This window comes from Leptidea sinapis, chromosome 25 (genome assembly GCF_905404315.1).
Source record: "Leptidea sinapis chromosome 25, ilLepSina1.1, whole genome shotgun sequence".
Taxonomy (NCBI): domain Eukaryota; kingdom Metazoa; phylum Arthropoda; class Insecta; order Lepidoptera; family Pieridae; genus Leptidea; species Leptidea sinapis.
In genome coordinates, this window is record NC_066289.1 from 7726968 (window position 1) to 7743945 (window position 16978).

The 16978-nt window shown below is 33.8% G+C and overlaps 1 protein-coding gene across 4 annotated transcripts in view; it reads left to right on the forward strand.

Annotated features, from left to right (window-relative positions):
• Positions 1-7530, forward strand: part of LOC126972044 (transient receptor potential cation channel trpm) — a 311245-nt gene extending 303715 nt beyond the window's left edge. For all 4 annotated transcript variants that reach the window (XM_050818611.1, XM_050818612.1, XM_050818613.1 and 1 more), the window contains one exon: positions 1496-7530. In XM_050818611.1, the coding sequence (XP_050674568.1) occupies positions 1496-1665 (170 nt within the window). In that variant the 3' untranslated portion in view covers positions 1666-7530. The remainder of the gene's footprint in view (positions 1-1495) is intronic.
• Positions 7531-16978: the final 9448 nt, after the last annotated feature.

A 16978-nucleotide genomic window follows, 5' to 3' on the forward strand; every position in this document is an offset into this window, starting at 1 on the left:
TTCTTTAATAATAAAACAAAAATCCTTTAAAAAAATATTCCTCGTGCTAATTTACGTTTATAGAAAAAACAATATTATTATAAAGTAGGTATTTAAATACAACCAATTAAAATATTATTACACCGCATAATTTTGTTAAATAAAGTGTAAGTAATTAAATATCACTAGATTATTTTTATACAAGAAATTATTTATTTTTATTTTAAAACTTGTATATATTGAAATTATATATATTGAAATTTATTTAATTCTCGTCTATTAGTTGTAGTTCAGTAGACATATGAGCTACAAGAGGCTTGGTAGCTGAAGTATGATACAAATGTTCTAGTTGACCAGCTAACGTCAGGGTGTCGAATTTGCGTGACGGTGTGCGCGCGCATCGTAAATTTCACTCTGATATATTTCCCTGACGCCCCAAAAAAGCCTTCAAAAACTCAAAAATCAAGTGGTTTATTCGTTATCGTAACGAAATTTTGGAAACTGGATGAGAAGGAATAGTTAGTCAGAATAGTTATTCTGCGTCGGACTCTTTTCTTAATAATTCTTTTTCTATAATATTTCGGGCTATTGTTGCTGGATTTTGTATACTAATCGTCTGTTTACGGCCTATAAGCACTGTTTGAAGTCTGTTTTTGAGCTTTCTTGACCTTTGATTGATTCTGGCAAAAAAGATGAAAAAAATATTGAAGTATTAAATTATAATTTATTAATTTGTAGTGTGTATATTCTTGCACTTCTTCTCTATAATCTTTCTTAATGCGAAATCTCATGAGCGCAATATACTTAAAAAGGGGTACAATAATTTTTGATACACGTTTGAAGAACAAATTCTTTTCAAACGATTTTACAATTCATAATAATTTCTACCTGAAATAACATTTGCTTGCCCCCAAAATAGCAATGAAACAAGTAACTAAACATGTGCTTGAATAATTTCTGAATTTCTGTCTATGACACAAATATGGCGACAACTCTAACATGGCGGACTGTCCCATTATAAACGCGCAGCGATTGTATCCTCAATACTACACTATTAGTCCGTCACTTAACTCGTGACCTGGCTCGAATGACAGTTCTAGGAAGTACGGTCAGCAAGAAAAATCTAACAAAAGCGTAACCGGAGGTAGGCCAGTAAAAATAGAATTTAACCTGGCACACAATTTTTGATTCAATTTTTTTAAGGCTCAGGGTCACCTACCAAGCATAAAATCAAAAATAATAAAAAAAGCTCTTGAAAAAAAGGTTAACAATTTAAAAAATTATAATAATTAATTATAATCTAAGGGTATTTCAGTGTGCTAAGTTGCTAATGCTACTAACAGGACGACGGCGGGGTGGGGATCGCAGAGGTCGACTCAGGTCCCGAGTTAGCTTGATCGGCATGTACTTAGGAATTGATACGATTTTTGTTTAAATAAAACTAGAATTAGAATTGTAAATTAAAACTTATTTTAAAATGTCAAAGCTCTTTAGGCGTATCTCTTTTTAATTGCAGGTGATACGAACGCTTCAAGTGACCTATCTCTTTCGCACATGGTAAGTGAGAATCTGCCGCCCAGGCCTTCAATAGTGCTGGACTCCTCGCAACTGCCTCGACAGAGATCGGCTGAGCAGCCACCGACACCTCAACCACCAGCACCAGCTCGCCCGGAGACTATGTGCTAGTTTCAGAGTTATTTAAGATAACTTGAACGATACTACGCGAGATAGTAAAGCGAACATCAGAATAAATAGCACAAAATTTTATGAACACTTTCCATTCTAGCCCTTAAAAGGCTGCCGTAACCGTACAAAATGATGACCATGCTATGAAAGTATCAGACATGACATTACAAGACAAACTGGGACTTATCATACAACTAATCATGTTTTGCATATGGCACGCAACTATATCAATATAGTGACAAAAAGATCTATTGAGGGTAGTCTCATAATTTTCTATAAAATAACAATTTTTTCGCCTGATATTTTCCTAGCACTGACGTCATATATATTGTAAGGTAAGACACCCAATTATAGTCAAATTTAGTCTGTAGCAATTTGCGAAATAGTCTAGAATAGAAATCTATTAAAGGCTTGTGGAAACACATGGTGATGCAAGAGAGTTCCCGGTGTTGGAGACTTACCATAAAGGGACTTACGCTTTCTATTAAGTTCATAAAAAATATATACACGAAATTCTCTGCTACATAGGTAAATAACGACATCCAATTATTATGCCTCAAATGTGTACTTATTTACGGGCGAACCCTCTTTACATAGTGAATACAATGAATGGATACATCTTACTTTCGAATCTTAAACATGCATGGTTTTAGTTGAATGTGTCTAAACACATCGTAAACTAGTATTATATAAATCAATACAATTTATCTGTTACGTCATTTATTTTGTTTGAAAATTTCAAAATTTTTAATTTAATTTTTAGATTTTTTTTTAAGATTACGGTTAAATTGTTCTACCCGTATAACGCCATTGTAACGCCCCCCTGTTTATTACGTACGGTCTACGGATCAAACATCAAAGTCAACAATACAATTTCCTCTCATCACTAAAATCCTTTTCAATTGCATAAAAATGTAAAACAGCTTCCTTTGAACAGAATGTTTTTATTCAAAACAGATATTCAGTAAGCCCATTGTACTTATTATTCAAGTTACCTCGTTTTCTGTCGATAAATTGGGGACAAATAAAATTTGCAATATAATTGTTTTGCATGATTTGTGTGCCAGTGTTACAATTTCTATATGCTATTGCTATTTTTAGATCTAATACATTGACAAAAGTTTTGACATAATTTTGGCAACATTTATTACCAGAATGCTTATCACTAGATACATATCGAAAAACAAAGTCCTCCGCCGCGTCTGTCTGTCTGATCGTGATAAGCTCCAAAACTACTGAACCGATCTTTATGTTGTTTACACTATTGGATAATGTGGTTCTCGAAGAAGGTTTTAGTATATAATTTCTAGTGGCTTTGTATAAATCAACGATATTTGTTGGAGGTCTTTTGACCTTCGGGGAGTTTTCTATTGACAGAACTCGCTCGATCGAGTCAGCTAGAGTATTTTTTTTACGAAAATAAGGGACGAGACGAGCAGGACGTTCAGCTGATGGTAATTGATACGCCCTACCTATTACAGTGCAGTGCCTCTCAGGATTCTTGAAAAACCCAAAATTCTGAGCGGCACTACAATTGCGCTCGTCACCTTGAGACATGTTAAGTCTCATTTGCCCAGTAATTTCAATAGGTTCAGACCGAAACACAGTAATGTGTTCACATTACTGCTTCAAATTGGTGCCTTTGTGGTACCTACCCATAATCTAGCCGGCTTCCTGTGCAAAGGGGCCTCCTACTGGTAAATATATATATACATATAGTATAATATAAATGGATTATTCTAGAAAAGGGAAGTTATTAAAAGTAGCAAGTAAATAAAACTTATCACTGAACTTCCTGTTTCGGATGCATTTTAGCAATAAATTTAACTGCCAGCTCTAACTTTGCCAAAGGCAACACCCACTAAGTTAAATAGAGAATGTCAAAATATCGACTTTATAGTGATGGGATAGAATTGAATTTTGTATTTGTATAATATTATTCGATTTGCTAAACGACCCGATATTGGCGATAGCGATGAAATATTCACTTCCTTCTGTATCTGTGAGTTATTGATGTTTTATTTTATTGATGAGCTGGATACCGTAACCTTTAACCATTTTAAGAGATTTAAAAAGTCTCATAGATTTCATTTGATATGAATGGGATCATTTTGGTTACTACACTTCTCTTTTAATATTAATAGAAGGCTTCTTTGCACAGGATGCCGGCTAGTATTGTAACTAGCTTCTGCTGTGAAGCAGCAATGTGTAAGCATTATTGTGTTTCGGATCAGAAGAGCGCCGTAGCTAGTGAAATTACTGGGTAAACGAGACTTAACATCTAATGTTTCTCAGAATTTTTGGATGTTTTAAGAATCCTGAGCGCCACTGCATTGTAATGGGCAAGACGTATCAATTACCATTAGGTTACGTCCTGCTCGTCTCGTCCATTATTGTCATAAAAAAATACGAGAGATGATAAACATGTTGTTAGTTGCTTCGTACTTGGCACAGTGGTTGTAAACATCATCAACAAATGTAATGATCCTGGAATGTATTACGATCTGTCTTCTTAAGAAATAATATTATTTAAATTTTAATATGTACATTTTACGTTGTAAAATTTAATTAATTCGAAATACCCTCACTAATAAATTATGAAATAAGATTAATACACTTTTGAAGTTCATTTATTCTGCAAATACAAAATTTCTATCAAGTATTTTGCTAATATTAGCCGGAACTAAAATGAAATAGTTTTTCACCGATAGCCTTCGTGCCGAAGGTACACTTTCAATAATTATTTCTTTATCATGGTGCGGTGATTTTGAGTTAGGACCCTTTAGGTCCTAAATAATATTTAATGGATTATCCATTATCAATAGTAGGGTAACTATGATTGATGTTGGTCTCTTTGATAAATTTCACAAGTGGATAATATCTTATTATTGTTAAGGTGGGTAAAGAAAGGCTCCTGAGTATGAAATTGTATTGTTAAAATAATATTATAACTGTTGACAGAGAAAACAAAATGCGAACATAACCTATAAAATGTGTGACAAACGTCAAAATGAACCATGGACAAAACATTTTTAAGTTATTGCATAGCTTCTATCGCGGGCCTTGAGCGTGGAGACCGAATCCAGAAATCCCGTAACGAAAATAACCTTACTTACTAGATCTATATAGATATTTCGCCACGGTCATTACAGTTGCCGTGGAACAGCGGTTATCACGTATGCTTTTTGTGCAGAAGGTCCCAGGTTAGAGGCTGGGGTACGTCTTGATTTTTTTTAATTTATTTTTTTTTATCACGTTTTTTTAATTTTTATTATTAAGATTAGCATTTTTATTTAGTTTCAACTGTCCCGTTGTCTGTCTGTAATCAAATCTTGCAAGTAAAATTTTACTCACTTCCCGTTTGCTTTTATTTAATTAATTTTATCAAAAAGAAATACTGCATAAATAAAATAAATAAATAGTTATAATTGCATAAGTTGATAAAAAATGCTATGCAATAGCTTTACCGCGGCAGTCCCCGAGTGGCACACGTCTTTTTTTTCCGTGTACGACTAGGACCTTGCATGTTTTTGCATTGTATTAGTATTTTTAGAAGACGATTACTCAGTGACTATGCATGTTCTTCCCTAGAACGTTTTTGCGTTCCTTTCTACCTACACTACAAAATGGCATTACCAGTTTAAAAAAAATAAAAATGTGACATTGCATGTTCTTTCCCTGTGCCCTTCATATGTAATAGCATTTGTACAGTAGAGTACAGTTGTATGTAGCTATATATAACGGCTGACAATACATAATATGTGAGATGTATATATATTAAGTTAATTACGATTATAATGAGAAGATAAGGAAATTAATTAGATGTTAGCTGATCCTTTTGTATTCCTAATTGAATTTTACGAATATTTGTATATCGATAATATTCCAAGTTGAATATGTTGGTTGGTTCCGCGAATTAAAAGTTTGGAATTTTACTCAAAATAGACCTAAAACAAAGATTTTCCCATTTATTTTTATTTTAGAGTATTGTTGGAAATTTAGAAGCTATGCAATAGCCGATATTTATAAATAAATTCATTTATATTCTTTTAATTAAGTACATTTTTGTTTCTATTAATTCTATAGCTGCAAACCTATCCAGAACGCAGCTAAAACCAGCATTTAGACATTAGGATCGGCTGACATCCAAGTCTATACTTAAAATTATCACCATATTTTTATTGTTAAGGGGTAGATATACTGTCAAATATCGGCTATTTTGATTTAAAGATAAATATATTTGTTACATTAAGTTCTTGTACTAATTTAAGAAGTTAATCTAGGTGGTCAATATTTGATGCGTTTACCCTATCTAGTATCTAGTAATTACTAGTTGAAGCTGTTTCCTATTCGGCACAATATTGTACCGTGCTTAATATTTTACTTATACATATCAAATCATAGAGCGTACTATGGACTTTTATCTGTACATAAAAAAAGAAACTACTTTCTAGAATATTTCTCTGTTTATATCTTTGCTTATACATGCTACACTCAAAAATGGCTAAACCGCATAATATATTTTGACATTTGAAATATATATCAACTTGAATATTTTCTTAAATTCTACCTAAGTTGAAACTACTCATAAGTCGATAACTGTATGTTCATTTTAAAGTTCCTAATGACGGGTAGTGAACTTATTACTTATGCTTAGTGACCCTGATTACTAAACTAGAGTACCCGGGTTCGATTCCCGGTAGGTGCAATCATTTATATGCTGAATATGGATGGTATATATATTTATGTATGTTTAAGTAAGTATATTGTATTAAATATATCGTTGTCTTCTACTCATAGTACAGGCTATGCCTAGTTTGGGGCAAGATAATTTGTGTAAAAGTGTGTCAATATCTTAATATATATAAATTACGTGACACGTTGTTTGTCCGCGATGGACTCCTAAACTAATGAACGGATTTTAATGAGGTTTACTTCATGGAGTGCACCTTAGTCGAACATGAGAGTTAGGATAGTTTTTATTTCTATTTGGGACCCATAATTATTTTTATTTTCAATATTTGTTTTGTATGGACATATTTTCCAAGAGAATTTATTGACGCGTGGTTAGACAGTTCTGCTGAGAAACAATTTCATTATAACAGCAGGGAGCGTACTTTACAAAATAATTCTTGAAGTTATTAATATTATTGACAAATTCATAAAAAAACAATATTTATTTATTATGTACAGAACAACGTCTGTCGCGTCTGCTAATTATATACATTATATTACGTGCTGGTAACAGAGATGTTGGTTAGACACAGTTTAATTTTGGGTAGTCCTAAAGTGATAGCTCATTAGTGCAACCCAACATTCGACCTACACCCCGTCCTTTGTTCGGTGACCATTCGCTGTGATATCTATATATTGCCAGTGAACATTGTGTCTACAAGTGGAATAACGTGGACCTTAAGATGTCGAGTTTGTCAACGAGTGTGTTGCAGGTCTTTCGTAGCTGACAGGCTAGATGAAAAAGAAAATAGATGCAATAAAGAAAACGATCGTCAATTTTAAAAGAATCCTGGGGGCGATGTACCACCGAAGCGTTTTCGTGTTCGGAGTGACCAAAGCATTTGTTGATGATAACGTTAAAGTCTTCCGCACATATGAACAGAACGAGGTTAGAGGATGTGGTCTGGTGCTGTTTTGCTCTAATGCCTTAAGGCACGTGTTCCACTGCCGGCGATGAAAGATAAGAAGTTTGGCAGAGCGAGAAACTAGAAACGAGTTAGCGAGCTTAAGCGATCATAGCTCCGATAGTTTTACTTGAACTGTAGTAGACAATGACTGCTGAGAATTATCGCTCAGCTTGGCGGTACCCTTGAAACCTTTGTATTTTACCAGTGGGAGGCTATTTCGTATAATGTGTAAACATTATTGTGTTTCGGTCTGAAGGGCGCCGTAGCTAGTGTAATTACTGGACAAATGAGACTTAAATTTTATGTCTCAAGGTGACGAGCGCAATTCAGAGAGAGTTCAGAGTTTTTTTGAGTTTTTCAAGAATCCTGAGCGGCTTGACATTGTAATAAGCAGGGCGTATACCATCAACTTAACATCCTGCTCGTCTCGTCCTTATTTTCATTTAAAAAAACTAGTACAGAGAGTCTTCGCCGGTAGTGAGAACAGTCAGCGATGAACTATAGATATATGTGTCTCTTTCGTTCGCACGTGATCCCCTCTACTGTACCTTTCATAAGCGATAAAATTGTTAATTAGTGATGCCAACTTAGCAACTTTATAGCTAGAGCTAGATCTAGCTCTTATTTGGTGACAGACAGCCACAATTTAGTGAATTCAATGACGTACACTAATACACAAGAGACTTTTAAGTTTAACAATGTTGGAATTAATGAAAAAAAATGATTGTCACAAATTGTCATTGTACCTACCTACCTAAGTTGTAAGATTGAGCTAGTAACATTTTTGGGGTAAAAAAAACTGGCAATCTAGCAACATTTTGAAAAATGTCTAGCAACTGAGTAAATCTAGCAGTTGGCAACACTGTAGTTAATAGTTAGTCGCTTCTTTGCTGACGGTGGGACAAGTGCCTTACCCCATATTCAATGAAGCAGATTTTTAAAATCTCTCAGCCTGACATATACATGGCAGTTGATTACTTCTGTATCTTATGTGGTCGATAATACCATCATTAAATCTTTGACTTTATTTTATTTAGTAATTTATTAAAAATATTTCTAATTTAAACTGTAATATGTTTCTGTAGATATAAATGTTCATAGTACGTTTCATATAATTATGTGCAATTTTAAACTTAATCATTTAGTACTTAAAGGTTTTTATAAATTTATATACAAACATTTTTAATTTCAAAGTTCATCACAATGTGTTCATTTATACCAAATATAGCAAAATCATGTTAAGGTAATATTTTTATAGCCAACCCGATAATATAAGATGCGAATCAATTTGAATTAGTTTTAATATTATACTTGAAGTTGTTCTATAAAATATCTTTTTAACCGACTTCAAAAAGGAGGAGGTTATCAATTCGATCGGTATTTTTTTTTATGTATGTACACCGATTACTCTGAGATTTATGATCGTAATTTTTCTTTTCGATGCAGAATAGATGCCATTTGGTCCCATAAAAGTTTTACATAGTTTGGCCCAGTAGTTTTCATTTTATGAACATTTTTCAATTTTATCAAACAATTTATATTACATTATATTTACTTCCAGATGAACTAACGCAATTTAATAACGTTATTTTTAGGCTGTGTCTAGTTATGTGTTCTCTTCAGACTTCAGGATATTTAATATATTGCCTCTTATTGTGTATTTAAGAAATTTACTACCCAGATCTTATTCTTGTTTTTCTTCTTTTACATGCTTTTTATTAGCTTCACCTGTATGTATATTTGTTTGTAACCGACTCATTTGGGCGCGATTTTGACCCACTTTTAACGGCCATATTTCGTTCAAATTCGCAGATTTATCGAGAACCGATGACAATACATTAATTTGATAAAATTATTCCATTTTTCTATTTGCAAAATAAGATTTTAATTAATTTATATAGTTTTCATCTGTCGTCATGATGTTAACTAATATTAGAAAATTTTCGAATACCAAAGAGAATTTTTAATTTGAAAATGCAAATAATAGTCTCAATAACTAAAAAAACACGCATTTTTAGTAAAGCAAACTGAAAAGTAGGAAATATTTTCTACTTTTTCGTACGGTTTTCTATAAAAAGCGTGTTTTTAGTTTTTTTTTAACTACTAATTATCCACCCCGTGATGTGCTACAAACGGGGATCAATTTTTAGTGTGCTCAGGAGTTATGTGTAGAGTCCCCAGGGAAGCAAGGGATTCAAGCTATCCAAGACTAAGAGAGGCTTTATTACAGAAGTGAATAATTTAATTTTCACACCTTCTGCGATTCAATAAATAGAAAGAGCTATAAAAATAATGTTATTATTATTGCTTTGAGTAACTTTATTTTATGTATCCATTTTAAGTACTTAATGAAATTCCAGCAATTAAGAATATTACCTATTTACCAGGGTGCTATATCACCATTACTTATTTGTAAGTTGTATTTGTAAATTGAAACTATATATTATGTTAGCGTGTTATTTAAATTACTAATATAAACCAAAATAATGTATTATTTTAGCCAATTTTATGAGCATAATATTTCGAATATTTTTTTAAACGTATTATTCCGAGGTAACAAAAATATTAATGATGTTTTCGTACAGTTAGAGACAACAAATTAATTTGTACTTTGATATGTTATCTAATATCATGAACTACAACTTTATATTCAAATTTATCTTTACATCCATGGACTAGTAAAAAAATAAGGACTCCGTGTCACCTTACATAACAGTGTAGCACCAAAACAAGCCGATTAACGTGTAAATACATAGCTCCACGCACACACTTACACTACTACAGGCCGATAGGCGGCCATTATGAGAATTGTCATGAGTATTTGTGGCCATATATGATTATTTAAGGTAGAAAATATTGTGTAACTAGTATCCCCCGTAACACATACTAGCATAACGGTGCTTCACTTGCTAATATCACGGCGCGGATTCCTTCTTTTTTTACTGGTCCGTGTTTACATCATTACTCTTTCAGATTTTTATGTTTTTACATAACGGCAGTCTAATGTAAAGTTAGATACTAAAACTTAAAGTAAGATACTAAAACTTAGAAAGATAATATTTACAAATTACGCGCGAATTGCGTGACATAAAAGAGTTCCAATTAGGAAACATTTTATCGGTTGATATCACTAACGGCCGTTCCCAATATTCAGTCTATCTCTTACTTGAGATAAAAATCGTAACTATCGTTGACTTTTCTGTCCCAATAAACTTATCGACGGTAACTCACCTTATCCGTGCACGCTGTCTGTCAATGGGACGACGTATAGTAAGCTATACGTCGCACGCTGGTAAGCCAGCGATATAAAGTTTGTATGGAAATTGTAATTCACGCGTCCCAATATAATATAAGACATTCTTATCGCCTTATATTGGGACAGCTTCAGATTATTGACAGCTAATTAGTGAGAGTAGAAGGTAGTAATTTATCTTTTTCAATTTATCTTTGTCTGTAGATAGTATATTGGGAACCGCCGTAAGAGACTAAAGTAAACATAACTTTCTTTCTTTCTTCTCCTAAACAATTCTTTGTTTTATTTCGTTACCTATTTGAGTAACACGACAAGTTTTAATGTCAATTTATTGTTGTAAATCAAACCTTTGCTGATTAGTATGTAGGTACATACTGCCAGCAGGTATGACTATAGCTACAACGCAGAGAATATTATATACTTTATTCGTTTTAATTTTGAACACGAGGAATTTAATATCATCCTTTCCTACTTGCACATTTTATTTGAGTAAATATTTATTTGTGCAATATTTCTGATAATACGCATGTGCTTTTAATTTCAAGAAGCATTTTTCCCTACCCAAATAATGAAATTGATAGATAATGTAATTTTACTATAAGCTTTTAAGATAATACTATCGATACTACTATCTGTAAGCATTTGTTTGAAATTCAATGACATCACATCCTCGGGAGTGTGATTTCATAAAATGTTGATTTTATTTCATAGATAAACTGGCCCATGTTCTCCCCATTTATATTATCAGGGCTATGTTCATGCTAAATATCATGAAAATGTGGTTTATTTTTTCAACGAACATAATATTTTATAAATTAGTATGATTTCTACCAAAAAAGTATGGCGTGCCAAAATCAAATTATGCCGCACCGTGCATCACGCATCACACCGCTAACGCCATCTAGTATTACTTTCTAGTACTTTTTCAACTAAACAAGATTGTTAAACTTTTATTAGTTTTATATCGGAATTGCTGTAGGCGAATTATTAAAATGTTTGTAATAACTCTACGCGTTGTACATTTTATTCTCATGAAGGGTGATTTTATCTAGATGTTTATATTTGCCCTTCTCTGAAAGCACAACTTTTAATTCTATACTTGCACATATCCTTGTATGATAGTCTCGATAATTTATCCTTATTGGGATAATTTAGCAGTTAGCTGTTGAACCTGTAACATCTTGTACAGTTTAAAATATAATAAACATATTTGTACAAAATTCATTGTTTTATTTCTTACTTTATAATGGCTCAAATAATGTGGCGAAAATAATTTTCTGTGTTTGAATACAGAGAGACGGTAAAATTTGGCTTTCATAAATGTTTTTGAGACAATTCAAATGTATCTATGTCAAAATTTTCGCATTTACACAAGCCAAAAATTTAGGTAGCCATTGCTACCGATACTTTTGTTATGAAAACAAAGGACGAGACGAGGAAGACGTGCAGCTGATGGTTATAGATACGCCCTGGCCATTACAGTGGAGTGCCGCTCAGGATTCTTGAAAAACCCAAAAATTCTCCAAGCAGTGCTACAACTGCGCTCGTCACATTGAGATATAAGATGTTAAGTATCATTTTCCCAATAACATCACTAGCTACGACGCCCATCAGACCCAAACACAATCATGCTTACAAATTGATGCTGCACGAAAGAAATAGGCGCTGTTGTGGTACAACAAACTAGCCGGCATCCTGTGCAAAGGAGCCTTCCACTGGTAATGTATCACCAGAACGCTTTACTTGTAGCTTTTAAGATAGAATTGTAAATTGAAGCTTATGCTTAAGACGGTAAGGTTTGAAATAGGTTTTAGTTGATGTCTTTGTAGTTTCATCACGATGTATTTTATTGAAAATATATTGTATATTATATTTAACATTAATGGAAAATTTGAAGCGTAACTTTTTTAATGGAAATGAGAATCTTGAATTAATAAATAAATATGTTTAGAATTCATATTATTTGAAGAATATCTCAGACAGAGATACACCAATATAAAAAAGGAAAGCAATCCTCTTGTTTACTGTAACCGATTTTGATTGACAAAGTCGTAAACAGTCGGCCACGCTGGGCATTAGCTACTTAATATTTTGAATATTAACGGCCGTACCCAATATTCAGTCTATCTCTTACTTAAGATAAAAATCGTAACTATCGTTGACTTTTCTGTCCCAATCAATACACTTATCGACAGCAACTCACCTTATCCGTACACGCTGTCTGTCAATGGGACGACGTATAGCTTACCAGCGATAGAACTTTGTATGGAAATTGCAATTAACGCGTCCCAATATAAGGCGATAAGAATGACTTATCGGGTATATTGGGACAGCTTCAGATTATTGACAGCTAATTAGTGACAGTAGGAGGTAGTTATTTATCTCTACCTGTAGATAGTATATTGGGAACGGCCGTTAGTCATTAGCTAACACACACATTGATAAATTGTTAACAAAAGCCAATTACCATCAAGTGTCAAGCTCCCGTGATAACAAAACCAAGTTTGTAATACAAACATGAATATCAATCACATTTATGCGTCGGTTTTACAACTCTTCAAATGGCAGAGCACGGCTGTTTATTGAAAATGTATTGGATGGCACATGTTCGCAATAAACGTGAAATACGACCCGTTCTCATTCGATACGATTTTATATAGTTTAGTTTTGTTTATATTGTCAATGCGACATATACTTTAGTTAAAGAATCGGTTTTATCTCTCTATGACGTTAGATTATTTTCGAGAAGTCACAATAGAACTTTGCCAGCTGTACGAATTTTAATTTTAAGCTAATGTGTTGATTAGGTATAGGCTATAGCTAGAGTAATCAACCGACGTCGAAAACAATAGTAGAAATACCTTTAAATCCAAAAAGAAATATAACTTATTAATTTTTGAAAAAACAAAGGATATTTTAGGGTACTTATGGTTAAATATATATAATGGATTTTGACATTTATTTCATGACTCACAAACGAAAATAAATACGACTACTAGCCACATTTCGAAATGCAACTCGGCAGAACTATATTTCCCCATGTGGGTATCTCAATACTTTGTAACATAGACAAGAATTAAAATTATACTTTTGATATGTTCATCTGACGCACGCTGGAACGTTTCGTTCCTTTTAATGCATTCATCTTTGTACAATTTTATACCCCCTGAAATACCTTGTGCAAAATCCTACTTTAAATGGCGGCTGTCAAAATGCTTTTGTTGTGCTGTTTGATATTCGCTATTTTGGTGCTCTTAGCCATGGAGCGAGAGTCTGCGGTACTAATACTAGTGGTTACAACCTCAACAAACATGGAAAGATGTTGGGAAACTATTTACAAAAAAAAAATGTACTTTATAACGTTGATCCTTGAAGTAGATATAAATAACAGAAAACGAACGTAATTAATTCAAAATGCAAAAATACTTCACACTATTGTACGTTATTTCGCAGCCATTTGTATTATACGTCAAAATTATTTCTCTGGACGCTCGCGAGTGTCGCTTCAAAGAGGCACAAATAATTTGCTGTCAAACATAGAACAGCCTGTCCAGTGGTATTTATAAAGGTGTCTCCTATTCTTTCCATAGATTTCACTACTTTTGTTGTGAAAATATATTATAACAAAATTAATTTGTACACATCATTAAGTAGGTACTTATATTTAATAAATTAAGTAATTTTATCTGTGTATGTCCTTTATACTCTAACATTTGTTCCAGGTATTACAAGAAAATAAAACTTTGTTTAATCTTCCTTACCGATAAACTTAAAAAACACATACTCAAAGCTTGGGAGTCTACCTGATGATACATGAAACTGACAAATTTGTGGCATCTTCCACAGAAGCCACAATAGAAAGAATAAAATAGGTGATAGAATGTCTTTGTGATAATGTCTAGCATGTTAGGGGAGCGAGCCTCGTGCAAACACCACACGTCTAAGGAGTTTTAATTCTAGTCTGTATCCAGTCATAGAAGTGTCTAGTGAGCGAATCCATTAAGTGGAGTCAAATATAAGACAATTAAGAAAACCAAATCTTTAATGCATAAAGAAAAAACATTAAAATTTCAAACTCGTGTAAAGTTAAATCAAAATATTGCTAATTACTTTTTCAATGTCTAGAATTCGGGTACCAGTTACATCCAGAATGGCCACATCGCGGACAGAGGCCTGAGGTTAGTACAGAGTCTGAGGATAAGGATCTTCTAAGCCTGTTCTTGCTTGCTAGTTTAGCATCCCTTTTAATTGGTCGCTTTAAGATTGTTAGGGGTTGTCCATGCGGTAAGATACCTTTAGCTAAATTTCGGATTTGTATCTGAGCTTTCGACTTTGAGCCCCTTGGAATACTGGGACGTATCTGCTCGTATTTTCGTCTCATTCTCCGTATAGATTTGCTTGTGCTCGCTCTAGGTTCAATAACTTCATTATCACCGGCACCTGTGATACCTTCATTCGTCGGAGTCTCTTGTACAGGTTGAGTAACGTTTTCAATATCTTTAAGATCGATTTGTAGCTCTGGCGTTTTTTCTTTGGGTGTGTCTTCGTTAATAAATATACTCATTTTGGTAAAAATTTTAGTCTCGCAAATTGTAGAAAAATACATGAAAATATAAAATGACACCTGAATGTGTGACAGATTTTAGATCTTATATTTCTTTTTCATGAAGTTATAAAGAGGCTGTAATCTATGGAAACTCCTCCATTGTTAACAGCAATAATATTTAATAATTAGTAATATTTAATAATATTTAAATAGTGTTAATGTTATTAATAAATTACGTACTTTAGCTTGATTTAATACCACGTACGATACCTAGCCAGATATTCAGTAAGGCTTCACTATTATAATCTAGAACAAAATTGAAGTCTATGGACTTGGAATAGTCTACCTGGAAACCCTAAGAAATTTAAGGTGATTCGTTAAGCCGCAAAATTCATGGGCTCTCTTTTTTTTATGGAATAGGAGGACAAACGTGCGTACGGGTCACCTGTTGTTAAGTAATCACCGCCGCCCACGATCTCTTGCAACACCAGAGGAATCACAGGAGCGTTGCCGGCCTTTAAGGAAGGTGTACGCGCTTTTTTTGAAGGTACCCATGTCGTATCGTCCCTGAAACACCGCACAAGGAAGCTCATTCCACAGCTTTGTAGTACGTAGAAGAAAGCTCCTTGAAAACCGCACTGTGGAGGACCGCCACACATCCAGATGGTGAGGATGATATCCTAACTTGTGGCGTGTCGTGCGAAGGTGGAATTCGGCGGCAGGAATCAGGTTAAACAGCTCTTCGGAACACTCCCCGTGATAAATGCGGTAGAAGACAGCAATACTCCATGTGTGGCCGGACCTGCGCTTTGTAGAGCGCTAGTATGAAGTGAAAATTTTATTACATCGTCTCAAACTTTTTCGTCTGTGACGCGTGACGCGTGACGGTCGGGCGGCGCCTATAGTTCGCAGCAGCTGACCGTGTAGTGTATAGGCAATTACTCATTTGTGTTGGTGCTCCACGCTATTTTGTTTGTTTTTGTCAGTGTTTCATGTCAATGTTGTTATTTATTAAAGTGAAACTTTAATTCAATATTCTTAACCAGGGCTAAGACAAAGAGACCAATAAAAATATTAGTTGGAGACTTAGTCCACTTTTATTATTTCCCATTATCATTCCAATTTTCCAAGTATAAAATTAAGATAGATAAACTGATTTTTATACCCTTAATGGAATATTATTCCAAAAATGTTTAGTTAAATGTCTACAATGTGAAAGAAAAGTTTCACTTCTACCGTGGTTTCATAAAACCACACAATCCTTTTTTTCTGGTATAGTAAAATGGGTTTTCCCGTAACGCTGAAGAAGTTGAGGAAGGTTGGAGGCGCCTTGCGAGGGCTTCATCATCCACCATAGATACGTCTTGTATGTACTTACAGTCTCATCATGCAACCACGACCACTCTGTCAAGAGTGAACGACTAAGGAGGAGGAAACTGGATTTTGATTAATTTAACATACTTTTTATCATGGATACACACGACGGACACGGCCGGACCCAATACGTCTACCTCTAATTCTTAGTTTTTTTTTATTCGTTCTTTGTTGTCGATAGTTCGGTCGTGACGGAAGAGTGCTTTAAAATTAAGATGGATTAGAAAATAAGGGTTATTTTTCAATATGAGTTCCCCGCGTGGAAGTGATGATACAGAAACAGCCCGCAATATTAATGCTGAGTTTGAGGAGGTGACGACCGACGACTAATGAGCATAAGGTGCATTTTAGGTTAAATTGCTTTTTGTAGAAGCTGATTTTCATTAGACTACCAAGGAGTTAGCGGCATAGCGGCAAATTTTGCATTAATGGATTTTGATAAACTTTTATATTTCACCATGTTTTTTATCATGGTTGGACATGACCGGACCTAATACC